Source organism: Nannospalax galili, unplaced genomic scaffold (genome assembly GCF_000622305.1).
Source record: "Nannospalax galili isolate Female #2095 unplaced genomic scaffold, S.galili_v1.0 scaffold2397, whole genome shotgun sequence".
In the NCBI taxonomy this organism is placed as follows: Eukaryota; Metazoa; Chordata; class Mammalia; order Rodentia; family Spalacidae; genus Nannospalax; species Nannospalax galili.
In genome coordinates this window covers 18010-40789 of record NW_008339288.1, presented here as the reverse complement: position 1 = coordinate 40789, position 22780 = coordinate 18010, and the positions used below count along the sequence as shown (strand labels likewise).

At 41.4% G+C, this 22780-nt stretch overlaps 1 protein-coding gene across 4 annotated transcripts; it reads right to left on the bottom strand.

The window, feature by feature from the left end:
- Positions 1 to 955: 955 nt before the first annotated feature.
- On the bottom strand, positions 956 to 22219 carry LOC103734775 (zinc finger protein 14). Of its 4 annotated transcripts, XM_029563936.1 has the most exons (5): positions 22072 to 22190; positions 7543 to 7669; positions 4917 to 5049; positions 4660 to 4720; positions 956 to 3311 (listed from the first exon to the last, which is right to left on the bottom strand). In XM_029563936.1, exons 3-5 carry the CDS (start codon positions 4954 to 4956, stop codon positions 1313 to 1315), a joined length of 2100 nt encoding a protein of 699 aa, XP_029419796.1. In that variant the 5' UTR covers positions 4957 to 5049; positions 7543 to 7669; positions 22072 to 22190; the 3' UTR covers positions 956 to 1312. The 4 variants fall into 4 exon arrangements, with proteins under 4 accessions (XP_029419796.1, XP_008832066.1, XP_008832067.1 ...); XM_008833844.3 differs by lacking the exon at positions 7543 to 7669 and having other exon boundaries at positions 22072 to 22219; XM_008833845.2 differs by lacking the exons at positions 7543 to 7669; positions 22072 to 22190 and adding an exon at positions 9956 to 10029.
- Between the last annotated feature and the right edge of the window lie 561 nt (positions 22220 to 22780).

The following is a 22780-nucleotide window of genomic DNA, read 5'->3' as shown; positions in this document are numbered from 1 at the left end:
ATGTGTCTTTTGGTATGAGTGAAGCACAAATGATCAAAATAAAAGTTATAACAATATAAGCCTGAGCAAAATTAGCATAAAGACGCCATTATTTGTAAGCCCATCATGACTTGACATGAAAGGGAAAATTTGGCAAACTTGTAAATTTTATCCAATTTATGACTATGGTATGGTATTTGCAGCTATTCTTTCATTTGGTAATCCCTATCAAATGGCTGAAACAGTTCAAACTCTAAAGTTACGAGCAAAAATCTTCAAGAAAACATATCAAAGTAAAAAAAAAATACAGAATCCATATAAAAGTGTCGTCTGATTTGAAGACTGTGATGGTTAATTTTCATTATCAACACAACTGGACTGTGAGATGTCTAGGGTATTAGGAAAGCACAACTCTACGATATCATTTCGAGAGGTGATTAGATCAACAGGTGATGACCTAACAAAAGGATTAACTCTTGGATGTATTCATAATATGATGTTGGTGCTATTGGGAGGTGGTGAAGTGTAGGAGGTGTGGCCTAACTGGAAAAAGTGGGTCACTGGAAAAGCATGTACTTGGGATGTCTTCCACTGGCCTCTTCTTATATTTCAAACTATTACCCTTTGTGTCCACAATGATGTGAACTGCTCTACTTGGCTATGACTTCCCTGTCATAACTGGCTGGCTGTGAGCAAATGAAATTCCACCCCCCTTAAGTTGTTTCAATGGCAATATGAGTGACAAAGTGAATAAAATGATATAGTATAAAACACATTTGATCCACCATCATGGTACAATATGAAGAGAAAAATGTACACGATTCGATTAGAAAGGACACAAGCTACTAAATTCATGCCCAATTGCTTAAAGAAGCCTTAGAGATTAGGTCACCTGAAAATTTATTTTCAAGAGTGAAAATTAGAAATAAGTATTTCCAAGATCTGTTTTCTGAATGAGTGGAAAATTAGTACAATATTTTAAAAGTTTAAGAACATTTACTTCAAATAATGTAATTTCTGGAACATTCTATATAAACTAATTCACATCAATATTAACCCCCCATTTATGAATTGTTACATGAGGAATTTTCAGAACCTTGGAAAAATTTTTTTTAAAACTGACAACTTTGTTACTGGACAAGTGCTCAGAAGTGTGCAACTGAAGACATTTGCACCTCTTATTTTTAAAGTTTCTCACTATAGTACATACTCTTATGTTTGTGAGTTCAATTAAGATGGCCACAGGCATTTCTACAAACAACATGACACTGATTCTATCCTATGCATTGTCATATTTGTTAGAAAGGTCCTGCAATAGAGGCCTTTTGATAGTCTATACTAAGGGATTCCTTCTAGTGTGAGTCTTTTCATGTATTTTAAGGGAACTGGACCGAGTGAAGGCTTTTTCACATTGCTTGCAAGTGTAAGGTTTCTCACCAGTGTGAATTTGTTCATGTCTTTGACAGTCACTTAAAGTATAAAAGGACTTCCCACACTGCTTACATACAAAAGGTTTCTCTCCACTGTGAATCTTTTCATGACGTCGTAGGGAACTGTGACCAGTGAAGGCTTTGCCACATTGCTTACACTTATATGGCTTCTCTCCAGTGTGAATTCGTTCATGTATTCGAAATTTACTGAAAGAAATGAAACCCTTCCCGCATTGCTCACATACATGGGGTTTCTCACCACTGTGAATCCTCTCATGATTTCGAAGGGCACTGGGATTAGTGAAGGCTTTTCCACAATTCTTACATATGTAGGGTTTTTCACCTGTGTGAATCTGTTCATGTCTTTGACAACCACTCAAAGAAGAGAAGCCTTTCCCACAATGCTTACATATATAGGGTTTCTCTCCACTATGAATCCTTTCATGGCGTCGAAGGGAACTATGACCAGTAAAGGCTTTACCACACAGTTTACACACACAGAGTTTCTCACCAGAGTGAGTCCATTCATGTTTCCGAAAATTACTGGAAGAAATGAACCCTTTCCCACATTGCTTACATACATAGGGTTTCTCTCCACAGTGAATCCTTTCATGGCATCGAAGGGAAGTGTGACGAGTGAAGGCTTTCCCACACTGCTTACATACATAGGGTTTCTCCCCACTGTGAACTCTTTCATGGCATCGAAGGGAACTGTCAACACTAAAAACTTTGCCACACTGCTTACATTTATATGGTTTCTCTCCAGTGTGAGTTCTTTCATGTATTCGAAGGGTGCTGGAAGAATTGAAACCTTTCCCACATTGTAAACACACATGCGGCTTCTCACCACTGTGAATCCTCTCATGGTATCGAAGAGAACTAAGAGTAGTAAAGGCTTTATCACACAGCTTACACACATAGGGCTTTTCTCCAGTGTGACATCGTTTATGTGTTTGAATAGAATTGTAATAACTGAAGGCTTTCCCGCACTGCTTACACACATAGGGTTTCTCTCCAGTATGACATCGTTTATGTGTTTGAAAGGAATAATAGTAAGTGAAGGCTTTTCCACACTGTGTACACACATAGGGTTTCTCTCCAGTGTGAGTTCTTTCATGGTCTTGAAAGTTAGTCAAATAACTGAAGGCTTTACCACATACATTACATTTGTATGGTTTCTCTCCAGTGTGAGTTCGTTCATGTCTTCGAATATTACTCAAAAAAGAAAAGGATTTTCCACATTGTGAACATAAATAGGGTTTCTCTCCAGTGTGAGTTCTTTCATGTTCTTGAAAATTAGTGAAACAAATGAAGGCTTTATCACACATGTTACATTTGTATGGTTTCTCTCCAGTGTGAGTTCGTTCATGTCTTCGAATGTTACTCAAAAAAGAAAAGGCTTTCCCACATTGCTTACATACGTAGGGCTTTTCTCCAGTCTGAATCTTTTCAATATAGTGAAGAAAATTGCGATAAGTAAAGGCATTAAAATGCTGCTTATCCATATACATCTCGTCTCTAGTTTCGTTGTTCATATGTATTTTAATGTAACTGTTACTCTGGAAGAATTTCTCACATTGGTTAAATTCATAGAGTTTCTGTTTGGTCTCAGTGTCTTTACGCTTCAGAAAGTATCCTGGATCAATGCAGGCTTTCTCAAATTCGCCAGATTTATAGAGACTCTCTCCACATATCTCATAGTCATAAGGTTTGTGTGCAGTCTGAATAGGCGTGGATAAGTTAAGAGATGAATGACCAATGGGCATGTCTTCATACACATGGTTTTCACACAGCATTACTCCACAAGAAATCTCCTCGTTTACAACAGTATTTGGAATCTGTCTGATGTCCTCACATTGACTACCTTTGTTATGTTCCCACAGTCTCTCCACGACTTCATTTCTGTAAAAAGTGGAAAGCACATTACTAAAGTCGCAAATTTCCTACCAGCTAAATTCCTCAGAATTTATGAACATGAATGAAATGAAGGTTCTACAGAATCCAGAGCTAGGTAATTTCAAAACACTGTATTCATATGAGGTTTCTTTCTTTAAAATTTTTTTACTTATCTGTGTGTGTGTGTGTGTGTGTGTGTGTTCAAGAGTACACACACATGCCATGTATGCACGTGGAAGTCAGAGGATAGTTTGTGGGAGTTCATTCTCTTCTTCTACCATGTGGGTCCCAGGGATCAAACTGAGGTCATCAAGTTTCACAGTGAGTGCCTTTACTTGTTGAGGCATTTTGTTAGACAACCACATGGGATTTCTTAGTGTTTGTGACAACTTAAGTGTTCTGGAAACAATGAATGTCTCTGTTATTTACTTATTTATTTATTAATTTATACATACATACATACATACATAGACACATTTACACAGGGTCTCCCTAGTCCCAGGCTGCCTGAAACTCACTATGTGGACAAGGCTTGCCTTGATCACAGAGATCCACCTGTTTCTGTCTGGGGGCTAGGATTAAAGGTGCATGCCACCATACTTGGCTTATTTATTTTTGAGGTATCTTGGTATGATGCTCAGGTTACCTCTGAATTGAACAGTCACCTCCATGAGACTCCTAATTAGCTGCAAATGGGGACATGAGCCACCATTTCTGCCTCTATATCACATGTAAATGTGCTTGAATATTATTTATCCAAACAACTTAGAGAAAACTTTTCTATTTCAAAAATCTGCATATAATCTGCATAGACAGAAAAAACTTTTCTATTTCAAAAAATCTCCATATACATAATATACCTTGAATACTGATTCCAGAGTAAACATGAAATTCCTTTACATTTTTGTATATACTGCACACTCAAAGCCTGAAGGACATGCATACATTTTGAACTTTCTACATGGACAAAAGTTTGTGTAAACAAAATCATCAGAAAGTATCATTTGAATCATCATGTCCATGTTACAAATATTTCTAATCCTGTATGCATTTTTGGAGATAATTGCTTTAGATTAAATCAACTTGAAGCTCGGCTTATTTGTACAGTTGTCCTAAAAAAAGTCACTGGAGGCTGGGCATGGTGGTGAATGCCTTTAATCCCAGCACTTGGGAGGTGGAGGCAGAGGCAGGCGGATCTCTGTGAGTTCAAGGCCAGCCTGGTCTACATAGTGAGTTCCAGGTCAGCTACAGGGAGACCCTGTCTCAAAAAGACCAAAAAAACAACCACTGCCCCCCTCAAGTCATGGCCATTTCCAGATTCTTGAGGACAGTATCACTTGGGTCGGTGAGTTACCTTAGGAGTTTCCTAGAATATTTGTGGTCATCTTCTATGTGCTCAACTTCTTGTGCTTTTCCTAGAACACAGACCCAGAAAAGTCATTACTCAATTATAATAGAGAAAACACTCAATTCTAGACAGATTTGTGGTATAACACGACCATGCCTGATAGATTCACCAAATCTACCCTTTTCATATTCCAAATCAGGAGGCAACATTTTTGAGCAAGGCAGACTTATAATTCTGCTTGATTTAGTAAAGTATGATCTCACCTACACCTATGGCAGCCAGGTTCCTGAAGGTTTCCTCCATCACATCTCTGTGCAGCTTCTTTTGGGAAGGATCTAACAAAGCCCATTCCTCTGAGGTGAAGTTCACAGTCACGTCTTCAAAGGTCACAGAGTCCTAAAACAGCCCAGATATTTCCCAGAGAAAAGGTAAGACATCCAGCACGGTAAATCTGGGAGTGTTCTCCAAATGTTCAATGCACATCCTGGACACCACACTCACACTTTTACAACTATAACTGCATGTTATATAACACATAAATTCCTAAACTAGCTTTGAACTCTTTGGTAAAGCAACAGCACAACAAGAAACAGAACAAAAACAAGACAAAACAAAACAAATAAAACCCAACAATTATACTGTTGGGCCTCCCAATTTCCAGAGGCCTTTGCCATTTTTCAAACAAAGTCACAGTGTGCAAAGTGTTAATACCAGTGGTCTTAAGACCATGTTTTCTTATATTAGATTTAGACCAAAGTTTGATCTTTGCATCTGTATAATGTTGCTAGGAAGTTGGGCTCATTATTCTTAAAGTTCTCACAAACAACATGCTATTCAATACCTGCTGTCTCTTTGAACACTTACAGATTTCTAACATGCTCATCAGAGGGAGCTTATAATTAGCCCCAAAGTAACATCTGGATGATGACTACTGAGCCGGACTGGAAGAAGTTAATAATTTCTATCACAACTTATTACTTCTGAACACAATACATTTCTGTGTCTACACTAAGAAAAACCTTGCAGAAGTTTGGTTTACTGTGGATCAACTATAATTATATAGCTAAAAAAAAAGGCTCATGGAGGATAATTTACTATGCCAATGGAAAAACACTGCAAATTTTATTGGACAATGAAATAAGGGAAATACTGTCACATGTCTTAGGAAGGGCTCAGCGACTACAATATGCCACATATCACACCTACCTATAAAATTTCATCACTCCTGAAACATACATTTCATCAGTTAACCTTAAAATTACCAAATCTAGCAAGTATAAATATTTAACAATATTTAAAGTCTTAGGAAAGTAAAATGTTGTATGATATAAATTAGAAACTCCATGGGGCTGGAGAGATGGTTCAGTGATTAAGAGCACTGACTGCTCTTGCAGAGGACCTGGGTTCAATATCCAGCACCCACATGGCTAAGAACCATCCTTAATTCCAGTTCCAGGGAATCCGACACCCTCTTCTGACCTCTGCGGCATTGCATGACATGGGTACACTCACATACATGCAGGGAATACACTCGTACACATAAAAATAATAAATAAAATATTAAAAAATAAATTAGAAACGCCATGTTACAGTCTGTATGTGGAACGTGACCCATAAGACTCATACACTCAAAGCTCTGCCCCCAATGCTGCAATGTTCACAGGTAGGATTTGGGGTGAAGAGACTAGATCACAAGAGCTCTGATATCACGAATGGATTTACTGTTTGGTGTGTTCAGAACTGATAGACTACTGGAAGGGAGTGGAATGTGTAGTAGGCAGTGCTTAGTTGAAGGTCACAGTGGTATGTATCTTTTCCCACTTTTTCTATATCCAAGCTATCAGGAGGTCAGTGTCCTTTCCAATTCTGTTTCCCACAGTCATGATACTCTGCTTTACCATATTCCCAAAGTGATGGAGCTAAGTGACAACAGAGTGAATTAACTGAGCATGAGAGCCAAAATAAACCTTTCAACCTGTAGAAGTTAATTTTTGAATCATTGTGACAAAACATCAACTTTTGAGAGGAAGGATTTATTTATTTTTTATACGTGAAGTTTTTTTGTTTTCAATATATTTTTATTGAATTTTTGTGCATTTCATACAATACATCTTAATCATATTTAGATTTCTCTCTCTTAACTGTACCCCCTCCTTGAACGAGGTATTTGCTCATGGCTTGACAGCATAGTCCGTCATGGTGGGGAGGAGGGTATGGCAGAGTTCATGGGAATAGGAATTGCAGTTGGGACTCCTCACATCAGTGCAGGTCAAGAAACACAGTACAGAAAATGCTGGTGCCCACCTGGCTTCTTCCTTTCTTTTTTTTAATTCAGTCTGGGATCACAGCCCATGGCTGTGTGTGATGGTTGAATCACATGTGAGTGTTGAATCACATGTAAGACATGCTTTTGAGAAATTTTCATTATGTTAAGTGATGTGGGAAGATACATCTTAATTGTAGGTGAGATTATTCTCTAGGCAGGGGATCCTGGACTGTTTAAAATGGAGAAAGTCCTGCCAGCTGTGTTGGTGTATGCTTTAATGCCAGCACTTGGGAGGCAAAGGCAGGTGGATCGCCACAGTGAGTACAGGAGATCCTGTTTAAAAACAAAACAAAACAAAAGAAAACAAAAAAACCTTAAAAGTAAAATAAAATAAAATTAAAATAAAATGGAGAAAGTGAGTTCAACATTAGCATACACTCACTGCTGTCATTTCTGACACTGGATATAAGGCTTCAAGTTCCTGCTGTCTTGACTTTCTCATCATGATGGACTGTACCTTGGGCTGTGAGTTAAAATAAACCCTTCCTTTCTGAAAGTGCTTTCATTAGGGTATTTTATCACAGCAACAGAAAAAGAATCTAAGACAGAATGATAGCACTCACATTTGTGGTGGGTACGGTAAAACCCCTCACAGATACCCAGAGGTATGTCTCCTAGGTGACTCCAAAGCAACCCGACAAGAAGACTAACCATCCATCACACAACCTTCAGCTACTTTTCTCAGGTACTCTGTAACAGCAAAGCAGAGATGACTGATACACTTTACTATTCAAGACATGAACTAATTAAGAAAAAAGACTGGGCTTGGGGGTGTAGCTTGATGGAAATGTGCTTATCTAGCATGCAAAAGGCTCTGGTTTCAAGTCCTGCAACCCCCCCCCCAGCACCAAAACAAGAAAAAAAGATCATAGAAGGGGCTGGGAGATAGGCAAAGCACTTGCTGGGTAAGCCTGGAGACCTGAGTTTGAACCTCCAGAACCCATATAAAGTCAGGCATGGTAGGATATGTTTGCGATCCAAGTACTCCCACAGGAAGACAGGATGAAGAGATTAGGAGAAACTGATACTTGGAAACAAGCATTATATTTTCCCTTTCTACTGGGAGCTATAAAGCTACCCATTAACATGAGGAAGAAAAACAAAGCAGGAGCAGAGTGCCCCAGCTGCCAGCAGCAGTTGTTTCCATGCACTGCAGTTGCAGAAATTTCTGACTCTCTACTTTATTACTTTTTATTTCTTATTCTTTTAATTCTTTGTGGGGTTTTTTGTTTGTGCTGAATTAGACTTTCCTCTCTTTTCCTTGTCAATTCCCCTTTTTATTTCTATTTTTTTAAATTTATTTTTATTCGTGTGTGTGTGTGTGTGTGTGTGTGTGTGTGGCCTGCAGAGGCCAGAGGTAGATGTTGGACCCCTGGACTGGGAGCTACAGGAGTTCATGAGCCACCCAATGTGGGTGCTGGGAACCAAACTCACATCTTCTGGAAGAGCACCAAGGGCTCTTAACCACTGAGCTATCTTTCCAGTCCTATGTTTCCTGTTCATTCTATTTTTTGTACTTTACTGACCTTCCTTCATTTCCTCCCCATCCCCACTTAAAAAATATATATATATATCTACAACAGGTATACAAATATAAGAACTGAAACGCAAGCAAGAAAAAACAATGGCACTTTGAACACTCAGAATTCTACAGTAACAGATTATTAGCCAGGCTGATAATTCAGAAGAATGATTAAAAAAAATTATCAAGGAATTTCCAGGAGACTACGTATAAGAAACTGAATGAAGGAAAGAAATGCTGATATGTATGGTAAATTCAACAGATGATAAATTCAATAAATCAGATAAAACATTCAGTTTGAAAGCTATACCAGATTAGATCAAGCGGAATAAAGAACACAAAAACTTGTAAAAAAAAAAATCTGATGAAATACCATATTCAGACTGTAACAAAACAATAAGACAAAAATCAACAAAACCTGTAAGATATCTAAGACATCACTGAAAGGCAACACACAGAGAATTAGAGTAGATGAGGGAGAAGAGCTACAGGTTAAAAAGCATGTAAATGCACTATGTGAAATAAAGGCAGAAAATCTGCCAATTTTTGTCAAAGACATGGACATCTAGGGGTTGCACAGCAATTTCCTCTGAGATAAAACATTCCAGCTTGGAGGGAACCTCCTTAAGACACAGGGTGTTCTAAAGGGCGGTGGCACATTCCATTCTGGAGGGCACCCAGTGAAAACTCAGGAAGTAACTCAAAAGCTTCAGGAAACCAACCAAATGCACTAGATCCCTTCTTTCCCATGCATTTATGAGCAGTAAGCAGAGCTAAGAGAGAGACACTCTCAGACTAGCCCAGAGCTGAGAGACACTCGACACTCTCAGACTAGCCAAGCTGCCTGGAAGAGGCTCCACCTGGAAGACAGACCAGTTGAGTGGCCTGGAAGAGACTCAGACCAGCTCAACTGCCGGGAAAAGACGCTTTCCAACTTGTTAAGTTGCTTGAAAGTAGTGCAGCATATTCCTGGTGTCCAGCTTCCCGAGCTGTCACCTATGCTGGGGTGGGCTTTGGTGATGCTGCTATCTTTGGATCATTTCTGTTCCCTGTCAGTAATCCCAATGAAACGCATTGGTTCACCAAGGTCAACTTTGGTTAATTGTCAGTTCCCTATTGTGCCTGATGGGCATTTGTTCATCCCTCCAGGAATATTGTTACACAACACTAGGTAACAGAAGCATTGAGAAGCCTAAATAGATGTGGCCAGGAAAGAACCTATGGTATATTACAGTTAAATTGTTCGACAATAGGAAAGAGAAAGATATTGAATTTGCAAGAGACAAGTGCCAAGCCGCAATGAAGTGAAGATCCATTGCATTAGCAACAGGATTCTCAGACGTCCTTCTAAAGTGCATGGAAACATGTACTGCAAGTCTCGTAATACAACAAAACAAAAAATGAGCAAGTAGTTTCATGCTACACATACACACACACACACACACTTCACATACCTGTCAACCACCTTTGTTGGACACACAATTTATACTTTAGGATCAAAGGAGAAACAAGTCTATGCAGGATAAGCAAATGCTGAAGGAATTCATGACCGCTACACTAGGATTTCAGAAGACACTTATAGGAACCCTACAATGAAAAAGAAGAAAGAAAAATACTACTGTGAGAGTATGGGGGTGGGGGGAAAATCTCACCATAAGAATATATACAAAACTATAAAACAGAAAAGAATCAAACATTATCAACACAGTAAACCATGATATGTATATGCCAAATAAGAGATAAGAAATGCATAGAGAATATTCAAATTTAGACATCCATGGCAGACTACAATTTTCCTCCTTAGGAATCTACAAACAAAAAGATTCAGGGTAAGAAAGAACAGATTATATTTCAAGGAAAGAGAAAACGATCTTAGTGATGGTTAGTGTTCAGTATAAATCTGATGGTATCTGTAATTACCTAGGAGACAAGGCTCTGGGCATGCCAGTGGGAGATTATTTAGCCCCTGGGCATGCCTGTGAGGGATTATGTTAATCAAAGTGGGAAGACTCAAACTAAAACTGGATGGCACCATGGGTTGCACCCTGGACTGAATAAAAAAGGAGAAAACCAGTTGAGCACAGCATTCATTGCTCTCTGCTTCCTGACTGTGAATGCAATGTGACCCCCCTGCTTCAATCTCTGGCTGCCTTGACTTCTTTGCCATGATGGATTGTACCTTGAAACGGTGACCCAGAATAAACACTTTCTCCCTTAAGTTCCTTTGCTCTGGACATTATCACAGCAACAGGAAAAGTATCTAAGATAACTGGGAATCAGGAAAAAGGTGAAATGACACTTAAAAATGGTAAGAGAGGATGGAAACAGAAGAGAAAGATGTTATGAACAGCTTCAGCCTCAGTGCCTCAGGAAGGGAACCTGAATCACTAGGTAAATAAGCAAAAAAAGCCCTGGTGACAGCAGACTGCCATTACTAAGGGAATCCCACAATTCTTACAAGCCTGGTTCAGTTTGGCTTCTGTTACTGTAATAAATACCATGATCAAAGCAAACTGGCAAAGAAAGAGTTGATTTGGTTTATACTCCCAGGATTCAATTCATCATTGAAGGAAGTCAGGGCAGGAATTCAAGGCAGGACCCTAGAACAGAAACCATGGGAAGGCTGCTTACTGGTTTGCTCCTTCTGGTTCATCATGCTCAGCCAGCTTTCTAATACAACTCAGGTCACCTGCCCAGGAGTGGCACCATCCAATGTGTGACGGGCCCTCTGGCATCAATCAACAGTCAATAGTCAAAACAATTCCCCACAGATATGGCCACAATCCAAACTGATCTGGGAAATCCTTCAGTTGAGATTCCTCTTCCCAGATTGATAATAAAAACTAACCTGGACACAGTCTTAAATCCAGAGTGGGATTAGGTATGACAACTGACTCTCTGTATGCCACGCCAGTACTGGAGAAAACATCCGCTGCATCCCTCTCGTATCTCAGACTGCTAGAAGCAGGCCTCTATTGAAAGGGATTATTCTTTGAGACTGAACTACTCTGAGATCTGAAAACAAGGAACACTCACAAATCACGGAGACTTAGACACAACGCTTGGGAAGGTGACAGTCGTGAGAAACGGTGTGGAGGGAGGTCAGACACGGACACCACATACTTTGGCTGGAGCACAATCAAGTGGAACTGAGAAGTTTAGCAGGCGGCTTGAGGTGGAGGGCACAATGATCAGCGGTGGGGAGAGATGGCAAAAGAGTGCTCTGAGCCTACAGCCAGAATACTGCATGAGCTACGCAGCATCCTCATGGGCACTTGTGGCTTAGTGCCTTGCCAGGTTGGAGAGCACTGAGCCCAAGAACAGTGAGACTGCTAGACTTATATATACTTCCCCCCTTCTGTAATGGGTTTACTGCTGGGCAATATTTAAAATCCCTGAGATCAACAGGCAGAGTGCTCAGTTCCCTCGGTTTTCTTTGTCCATGCAGAATGTAGTTCCCTGTTTATTCCCCTAGGCCCTGCTCTCCTAAGTACTTGGGGCCATTCCTCAATGGAAGTGCTGTCTGTGGGTGACAAACTGTGATGCTCCTTGTTATCTATATGTAGAAGACTGAAAGTAGAGCCCTGTCACTCATCATGTAAAAGTTAGCTCATAATGAACCTTAATGTACGATCTGAAACTTTAAAGTGGTTGAAGAACACATGGAAAAAGGCTACAGTGTCAGCACAGGTCATACTTTCCTAGATAGGGACATCAATAACTCAGGAAACAAAAGTTGACAAACTTGATCATACCAGATTAAAAACCTTTAGCAAAGCTAAGGAAGCCATCAAGAGAGAAAACTTACAGAGAAGAAAATCTTTACCAGTTACTTATCTGGCAGGATTAATAACCAGACTATAAAGAATGTTTAAAAAAAAATCTATCAAGCTGGGCATGGTGGCACATGCCTTTAATTTCAATGCACTTGGGAGGCAGAGACAGGCCGATCTCTGTAAGTTCAAGGCTAGCCTGGTCCACATAGCAAGTGCAGGCTAGCTAGGGCTCCAGGGAGACCCTGTCTCAAAAAGACCAAAAACAAACAAACAAACAAACAAAACCCAAAAAACAAAAACACTGTCAAAACTCCACAAGCAATCCAATCTAAAAATAGGTCATCCAAAGAAAAAGCTCTCAAAAGACAGCACAGAAAAGGCCAACCAATATATGCAAAAACGTTTCCTATCTTTAGCCACTGGAGAAATGCATATCAAAACCAAACTTTTTTTGAATTTCCATGCCAGTTAGAACAGTTATTTTAAAAACAATAAATAATAAAAGTTGGCTAAATAGGGAGAAATAGGAATTCATACACTATTAGTGGCAATGTTAATTAAGACAGTCACTCTAACAAACCATATAGATTTCCTTCACAGTCTATAAATATACCAAGTACCTGATGCAACTGTACCACTCTGGGGCACATATCTGAAGAAAATGAAGTCAGTACACAAAGGAGACATCTGTATGCCCATATTTATTATAGCAATATTTTTAATAGCAAGTTTGTGGAATCACAGTGGGTGTCCATCAGGAGATGAATGGGAAGAGGAAAGATAAAAGCTGACACATCTACACGGTGGACTGTTACTTAGCCAAACAAAGAATGAAATCCTGTTACTTGCAGGCGGATACAACTGGTATGAATCATACCGAACAGAAAAAGTCAGAAACATACATAAAGACAGGTATGATATGATTCCTCTCATTTTGGGCAACTAAAAAGAGACCATCTAAAAATATTAGGACAATTAGGGCCCAGGAACATGGGAAGAATGGGAGGTGAGGACAGGAAAGAGGGTAGGGTGGACCTGATCAATACAAGACATGCATCTACGAAAATGTCACAATGACACTCATTACTTTGAAAGATTTATACATGCCAATAAAAGAGGCTAATAAAATCAGATCAGGCAAAAGACCAACAAGCAAAGTAGGCAAAAGATACCTGAATTCTGTATGGGTGGATATGCCAATCCTAGAAACCATGTTCATGAAATGAACATCTCAGTGCCAGGCATGAGATACCTCTATGAGCCTCCAGAGGGCCCTAAAATCACAGGATATTGTTAGTGCTCCCACTTGCCCAGCAGAACTAGACAGTAAGACTCTATTGGTGAAGGCACAAAACACTGCAGGAAAATCAAGACGGCACTGAGCCACAAGGTTCCTCCCTGTTAGCTAGCTTTCACAGTGTTGAAGGTGCTATGGAGGCTGCTGGAGGGAAAAGAAAAGTTATCGATGGTTTTACCCTGTTGTAGATCTTGCATGTCAACCTGACAGGTAAGATGTGCCCACTATACTATAGTGACATGACTGTTATGAGGGTAACCAATAGCTTTTTTATTAGATTTGAGGCCTACAGGAAGGAGTTCCCGCCTAATCCTTATCAGACTTTAGAGGCAAACCTGCTTTTGTTTTGTTAAGTGGACACATCAACCTGCCTCCTAAAGCTCTGTTTGTGCCTACTGACTCTTGCTGCTCTCATGTTTGGTCAGAGAAGCTTTTTTTCAGAAAATGACAATGCAGAGACATGGTTGTTCAAGGTGCTGAGAACAAGTAACTGTTGAGTACTCAGCCCTAAATGAAACATCTATCTCACTCCCCACAAAGTTCAAGGAACACTGTAGAAGAGGGGGCGGAAAGAATGCAAGAGCTGGATGACAGGAAGGTAGCTGTGAAACTGTCTTTGGAGGCTATTGCACTCATGAATCTACAGTGGCCAGAGCTGCCTGTTGATAGCATGCACAGACTGGACCCATCAACATTCAGTCATGGATTGGACAGGGGCTCACGGTCTCCTGCTCATTTCCCAAATGACAACAAATGTTAGTGATGATTCATGGAAAGGGGAGCCCTCTATTCACTGTTGGTGGGATTAGTGCAACTCCTATCGAAAATCAATGATAATTCTCAGAAAGCTAAAAATGAAATGAAAATCTCAGCGCCAGGCACCTACCATGTGACCCACTTCTACCACTCTTTGACATATACTCAAAGGATTTGCTATCCTACTATAAAGAGACTTGCTTAGCCATATTCATTGTTCCTCTATTCATAATAGGTAGGAAATGCAAACAATCTAGATGGCCTTCAACTGATGAACAGATAATGAAAATGGCGGATACACACAATGGAATTCTATTCAGGTGCAAAGAAAAATTGAAACCATGAATTTGCAGGTAAATGAATGGAACTGGAAAATATTGTATGGAATGAGGGAACCCAGATCTAGAAAGAAAAAAGCCCCATGTCCCCCTTATCTCTGGGTCTTTAGATCTGAGTGTATCACCTGAAGTAACTGGAGGAACCTGGAAAGCAGAAAGGGGCCATGGGGCAGGGGAGGAGGAGCACTGGGGCGGCAGGGGGGGAGGGGGGATAGGACATAGGCGCTATGAAGGGGGCAAGGGGAAATGGGGAGGGTGATATAGAAGGAGAGGTAAATAACACTAAGAATGTTTGAAAAAAGCTACAAGGAAACATTATTTTATAAGCTTTGTTAAAAATACATATATTGGGGCTGAAGAGATGGCTCAATGGTTAAGAACACTGGTTGCTCTTGTAGAGGACCTGGGTTAATGTTCTTCCCAAGTGCCATAGACTAGCAAAAAACCCCAGTGCCAGGCATGGGAAACTTACCTTCCAGTTGTAGGTCAGAGGGGTCCAAGAGACTGTTAAAACAATATATGTTATTTGCTCTTGGTTGCCTCCCAGAACTTGAAGGTAAAACCCTATTGCTGGAGACATCACAAACTTTGGACATAGGACTTTGAAGGAATTAAGCTGAACTGACCTGGAAGCCTTGTCCCTGAGGACTAGCTCCCATAGTATTGCAAAGTGCTATGCAAAAGGCCAAGGGAGAAAAGCAGTCGCTAGTCCTATCCAGCTGTAAAGCCTATAAACCACAATGATATCCCCCAAATGGTGCAATAGTGGCACTTTTATCATGGGTATAGCCAACAACTGTCTAATAGGACGCAAGGCCTGCTCAATAGGAGGGAATTCATGCCCAACACTGTAAATCTAGCCAACTACCTGTGGCTAGAGTGGTCAAAGACCCTAGAGGAGAACCTAATACTACAATTTTCCTAAACCAATATAATTTCTAACTATATTCTAAATACTTACCCTTAGAGTCACACGTAAGCGCAGCTCTTACCCCTCACCAAAGAAGCTTCCTTTTTGCAGCAGATGTAGGTTACTACAGAGATCACAACTGGTAAAGATGCAGAGAGTAAGTGACCATGGAGTGCGCAGCTTGAATCGCTGCATTTATAACACAGCTTCTATACCTAAGGCTCAGGAATATCAGGAAAGAGGAGTCAGAAAGACCACAAGAGCCAGAGGATCACGACACCTGCTAGGATATAGTTCTCCAGACATGACAGGGAGGCTGCATCCAAAAATCTCAACAATATGGTTTCCTAAATAAGATCTGATGATGACAACATAAGTTGATATGCCAGTGTGGACAGGGGAAGTTTCACAAGACTACGCCTGGTTGAAGAGTGACAGGCAATCAAGGATTGCTGAGAAAGGATTAGTTTTCTCCAGAAACTAGGCCTCTGATAGGTTGTCCAGTCCCAAGAGGTAAGCCTTAAACATATCAACATCTGAGGAATACTAAATGGACTCTGCAGGTTTTAGACATATATATTTAACAATACATATATAAGTAACAAGAATTCTCTTCTAAGAACCCCCAAATACACTCCTGTTAACTAACCTCGTGAAACTCATTGGTTCACCAACCTAAATACAGTTGGAACCAACCGTATGTTCTCAGTGTACCACCCAGGATAACAGTCATTTGTTCATGTCTATCCAGGAAAAGTCATATAACACTGTGCCTGAACAGGAACCAAGAGACCAGATGAGTTTGGGAGGAGCAGGTTCATGGCTTTTAAGATTGGTGATAAAAGATGCAGCTGATGCTGATCTGTTTGAGGGTAGAGAATGTGCAATGGCAACCCCATATGATGTTTTCTCCACGTGGTATGGGATGGTGTGCGTTCTTGCTGTAGTGGCAGCTGCATGCTCCTTGAAATGGGTGCGAGACATCCAAATAAGGCTGAGCTGTTTGAGTGGACATCCTTGGGGGGGAATTCTGGGTGGCTGTCTTCCTGTGGCATGGGGGTGGCATGATCCCCTTGATGAGTGTGGCTTGCCTTGTGAATATGGGGATATCCCCCAAATGGGTGATGGGGCAGAAAATATATTGCAGTTCCTAAAAGGAACAAATATGGGATGAGACTGTAAACAGGGTGTGTAGTGGTCTTTGCTGTGGGCAATATGACATGCCACTGAGGCTGAATTGTCTGCAGAAAGAACTTGCCCATACACGGGAGGAATTATAATGAAAAAAAGACACACACTGACTATCCTCCACATTAGCCTCTGATTTGGCAGCAAGAGTAGAAAAAATAGAGGATGAAATGGAGATGTTAGCTTGCTATTTCATATAGCTGGCAGGATGCAAGTGAAAGAGAGTGGAAGTTAGACCTGTGCTAAAGGGTCTTTCCTGGGTTCTCAAAACTTGAAACCCTCAGGAAGAATTGGAGAGTGGCAAGTGGAAGTGACAGAAGATACCCCCCAGGTCTGACTTAATAGAGAAGAAAGGCAAATCCATGATTATGCAGAAGGAGGTCCAGTATAAAAAAACATGATAATCAGGGAATAGTCTGCATCTAAACTGCTTGAATTAGTGAATGAAAGAGCCTCTCACAGTCTGCTGTGGATGGGATCAGTCTGAATGTTGTATAAACAGAGAAACTGGGTAGTGTTACTATCTATTCCTTGAGATAAAGGCTATATAACCTGTGGTTAATAGAAGGGAGGTCAGTTCCTGATAGGCTCATGAGTCGTTGCAGACACTTGGCTACTGCTAAGTGCCCCCAAAATAACAGGGAATGAAGACAATAAAGGAAGGACGGGCATTATTTAGGGAACTTCACATGAGAGAGGTAATGTTTAATGCTCAGTCTATGGGCCACATAGAAGTGTAGTCACAGGAAAGGTAAGAAAGAAGTTGATTCAGTAGAGACCTCAGGATCTGTATGGCACTTTGGTGGCTTTGCTGAGCCCCCATGGTGATCTTTACAAGACTGGAGAGGCCCTGGGGTATCTGAATGACTTAGGCTAGTATGTATATCTTGAATTCATAAAGTGCTGAAGTAATCAAGAGGGGAATCAGAATACGATGCAGGAGGCTGGAGAGATGGCCCAGAGGTTAAGAGCACTGACTACTCTTGCAGAGGACCCAGCTTCAATTCCTAGCACCCACACAGCAGCTAATAACCATCTGTAACTCCAGTTCCAGGGGAATCCAACACACTCTATGGACATCTGTGGGCACTGCATGACATGGATGCACTTACACACATGCAAACAATACCTATTTGGGTCTACTATTTGGGTCTCTATTTGGGTCTACTAAAAACAACTGTGGCAAGATCTGCGTCGAGCCAAAGCTGCTAAGGAAAAAAAATGGGCAGAAAGTCAGATGCTGCACTTGTGAGCTTCTAGAAGGCATAAATGATAAAACAGCACAATTGCGAGATTAAGCTTATCTTAGGGGCAAGCAGTTATTCTTCTAGAGTATGCTGTGTATAGTATTCCCCTATAAGAATGTATACTGGGGATGGAGACTGTTTTCCCAGCCTGGGGCCTTCTCAGCAGCCAGATTTGGCCAATGGAAAGGCAAGGGCTACAGTATTGTTCCAGAACCTGTCATAAGAGGAGTGCCAGTTCCAGTGGCAGGCATAGGGAGCAAGAGTGTGGCTGTGCTCCCCTGGGCCTGAATCAGGCTGATTGATACAAGCTGGTCCTGCAGTGGGGAGACCTGCAGTGGCCTTATAACAGCAGCAGCAGCAGCACCTAAGGATGAAGTGGCCAGATAGTTCACAAAAAATGACTGTGAATTATGGAGAACTAGATGGGATAGTGTGGTGGTTTGAATGAGAAACGCCCCCCGCCCCCCAATAGGCTCAAGTATTTGAACACTTTGTCTGCAGTTGGTGGCACTGTTTGCAGATGTCATGGAATCTTTGGGAGATGTACCTTTGATGGAGGAAGGATGTGACTAGGGGCTGGCTTTGGAAGTTCATAGTCTCACCTCAATTCTAGTTTTCTCTCTGCGTGGTGTTTGTGATTGAAGATGTGAGCTCTGAACTTCCTGCTCTTGCCACCTTGCCTGTTGCTTGCTGCCATGTCTCCTCATCCTGATGGACTATGGACTTTTATTCCTCTTGAACCACAGCCAAAATAAACTTTTTCTTCTATGATTTGTTTTTGGTCATGGTGTTTTATCACACAACAGAAAAGTAACTAATACATATAATATCTGTCATTTATTCCACTTTACCTGACATTGTTCTTTGGAGGAAAAAAACTGATACAGATGACAGGATCTTTCCATGCTGTATCAGACCTTGCTAATGCTTTTTTGGTATTCCTTTGGCCACCCAAAATCTATTGGACCATGGTTTGAGCTGAAGTGTTGGGCATTCAAGTGATCCTTCTCACCCACCATAAGAAAAAGAAGAAAGAAAAAAAAGGTTTCTTTATAAAATGCTAACCCTTGAAAAAGCATCTGGAGAAACAGTAAAAACATTAGCTAAGGAGTATGAATGAAGGCTCCCTGTGTGAGTGGGAAAGGATAACCCCATAAGTCATTAGGTTGTGGGGTGAACATCCCAGTACCAGAGGAGTGTTACCTCCCTATGAGTTGTTGGCCATGGAGGCTCTTCAAATCCTCTACAACATACAAGTCATTGACACTGCTGTGGTACCTGCCTGAACTAGAAGAAAAGTCCCAAGAGCTGAAGACATTTTGGCTGCAGGACATGAAGAAATCAGGCTAGGACTGAGACTGTGGTTCCCGCTCTCCTTCTGTAGAACTAGAAGGCACTAGGCAGGCCTCTGGGAAACTGTCACTAATAGTCTGCACAGTTAGGGGTGCCGGATGTACTGTTAACAGGCCAGCCAAAATATGCTCCATGGTGCAATAGTGGTATGACCGTTACAGGTGCCACCAACTTCTTTCTGATTGGATGTAAGACTGTGACACAGTGGCCCAATGTTTAGCCAGAGATAGAGAAAAACAACTGGTTATCAGTATTACTCCCCCAAGCTTAGGGAATGTCTCAGAAGGGTGGAAAGAACTGGAGGAATGGGTGGATGACTTTGTAGCTACTTCCTTTGCATTGAAACATGTACTCCTAGAGCAGGGAGGAAGACTTGTAAGATTTAGGAAGCTAAGGGAGGTTACAGGCTCAGGAGGCTCACCCCACGTGGCTCAGAAAGTTAAAGATTCACAAGGCCCATCCTCAAGGCTAGAAAAATATTAAACAAGTTCTAGGGGAAAAGGAACTTCCCAGTGGAGTTTGAAGTTAGGCAGAAAGTTCTAGGAATACAGCTTTCATGAGCTGTTACCCACACTGAGGTGGGCTTGTTACTGATGCAGCTGCCTTGGATCATCTACACTCTTATAAGTAACCCCCAAAACTCTTTGGTTCACCAATCTAGATTTAGGTGGAATTTTTCTTTGGTCTGTCATTGGTGCCCTAATTGAGGTGACAGATGTTTGTTCACACTTCCTCAGGAAAAGTCACACGACAACCTTCCAAGAAAATAGACAAAAACCAAATGAAGCTGGGTGCGGTGGTATATGCATGTAATACGAGCAGTAAGAAGGATCCAGAGTTCAAGTTACACAGTAAGTTTGAGCTCAGCATGGGCTACATGAGATCCTGTCTCAAAATCAAAACCAAAACAAAACAACAATAAAGTTAAAACAGTAAATTAATAGAGGAAATCAATAAAGCCAAAGCAGATTCTTTGAAAAAAAAAATTAAGAGAACCTAATTCACCCATGTAACTAAAAGAAAAAGACAACACACAGATTACTTGGAACAGTGAAAGAGGTGGCATTTCTATTAATCCCATAGTCAGTAAAAAGACCATCTGGGGACATTATGAAACTTCTATGCTCATGAAATTAATAACTGACATGAAATAAATGAATTTTTGAAAAGAAAAAAAAGTCTTTCAAATTTCACCCAAGAAGAAATAATGCAATACAGATATAACACTGTATGTAATGAAAAAAAAAAAAATGAAAACACTAATGAGTGACTTTTCTAAATATAAGGGCCAGGCCCACAGACCGTCCTCATGTTAATTATGCCTATCACTTACTAAAAATAAACTTACTAAATCACTTACTAAAAATCAATCATCTACACTTCTTATGAACAAAGATGTCAAAATTTGAAAATAACAGCATATTCTACTTATGAATGTATTAACCATATTCTATACCACACCCAAGTGGGACTCATAAATGCGTAAGATTGATAGAACCTTCAAAACTCAATTAATGTGATCCATCATCTCACTAGGCTAAACAACAAGAATCTTAAGATCATATCAAGAAATGCAAAGAAAACAGAAGGCAAGAAAGAAAGGGGACAGAGATTCAATATGAACAAATAAAACTCTTCACAAACGGCAATGTCCATGTAGACAGTAACCAGCAGCAGGAGAAACGGGCAATGAGAACAAAACCATGATAACCTCCATGGAGAAAGTCCCTAAGAAGCATCAGCAGCAACAACACAAATTACTAAGGAATTGTAGCAAGGTTCTAGCAACATCATGAAAATATACAAAAAAACCCATGATATTGCTAGTTATCAAAAAAACTAAATTTTAAATAAAAAACATCATTTGTGTAATACAATGACAGAAAAACAAAACAAAACAGAATTCATAAAACAAGGGTCACTAGGAAAATACTCAGTGGTAGTCTTGAAAAACAAGCTAGAGTCACACAGAAAAGCTGTTTAAGGCTAGACAAACAAAACGAAATCAGATCACTTGTGCTGACAAATCATAGAATAACAATTTTTTTGTAGTTCTGTTTTGAGACAGGGTCTCCCTTGTGGCCCTAGCTGGCCGGGAACTCCCTGCGTAGACCAGGCTGGCCTCGATCTCACAGAGATCCGCCTGCCTCTGCCCCCGAATTCTCAGATTAAAGGCGTGCGCCCCTGTCCCATCTAACAAAAATTTTAAATGAACTTAAATTTATTAATATTCAATAAGCAAGGTATTTTTTTCCACTGCGTAAAAAAAGATGCATTACCACCTGGGAACAAAATCGAAAGCAATACTGTAGTAGCAGAGGAGTGAGTGACTGAAGTGGTTGAACCTCAGCCCTATCTGAGGTCACAAGTTCGCCCTTCCACTCCGGCCCCAACCACGTGTGTATGGAGAGTCCCCTTTAAAATGGATTTGTCAACAGGAACTACCTGGATATTTAGGGACTTTTAGTCTTAAGAAGCACTGCGGTGGGGGACAAACTCGTGGACTTCAGACGCTGCTTTCCCGCGGAGCGCGTCCCGCAGGAGCCGGGCCCTCCGGGTCCGCCGCGCAGTCCCGAGCCCCGGGGCGGAGACAGCTCCGCGGAGACTGCGGCGGGAGAGAGCGAGGGCCCCGCCCGGGAGCACAGGGACCACGGTCCCTCCGGCAGCCCGCCCGCCCACCTCTCACACCCGCCCCCGTCGCTCACCATTTCTGCGTCTGGGGCTCTCGGGTTCGGCAGCAGGTCGGCCGCCGAGTCTGAGATGCCCACACTCCCAGAGCTGACAGGAGCGCCCCGGCTATGGCGACGCCAGCAGATAAGATGGCGGGTAAGGAACTTCCGTTTCCCGGGCCGGTCTCCTATTTGCTCCGGTGTTGTTGGCGTCAAGAAAAGGCTGCTCCTGGGTTGGCCCTACATAGCCGGGAGGATGAACAACCACCCCACTCTCCAACACCTCTCCCTTAGTTGACAGGACCGCCCGGCAACTAAGGCGGATCAGGAAGAAAGACGGTGGATGAGGAAGCGCCGCCGCCTCCCCCGGCGCTCCTGATTGGCCAGCTTGTCCGCCTGCCTCTGTCTTCCTGCTCCGGGCTCAGAGTCCTAGGGATTTCCCGGTGGGTGAACTGGAGCCAAAATGGCATGTACATCTACCCACAGGTAGGCTTCCTTTCTTAGCGAGAACCAGATCAGCTTGGGGCATAGCTGCCTTTAAAGCCGAATTTGCACCTGGCAGCAAGAGTAGCAAGGACAGTGCCCATGTAGAAAGTCCCTAAGAAGCACATAAAATTGGTTATACTAATTCAAAGTTCAAAAGAGGCAAATCCAAGTGCAACTCTGCTTTAATGATAACTAGGAGTTGAAGGATAAATAGCTCAGCTTGGAAAGCACCATTCATCAGCCTGACAAATGACTGAAC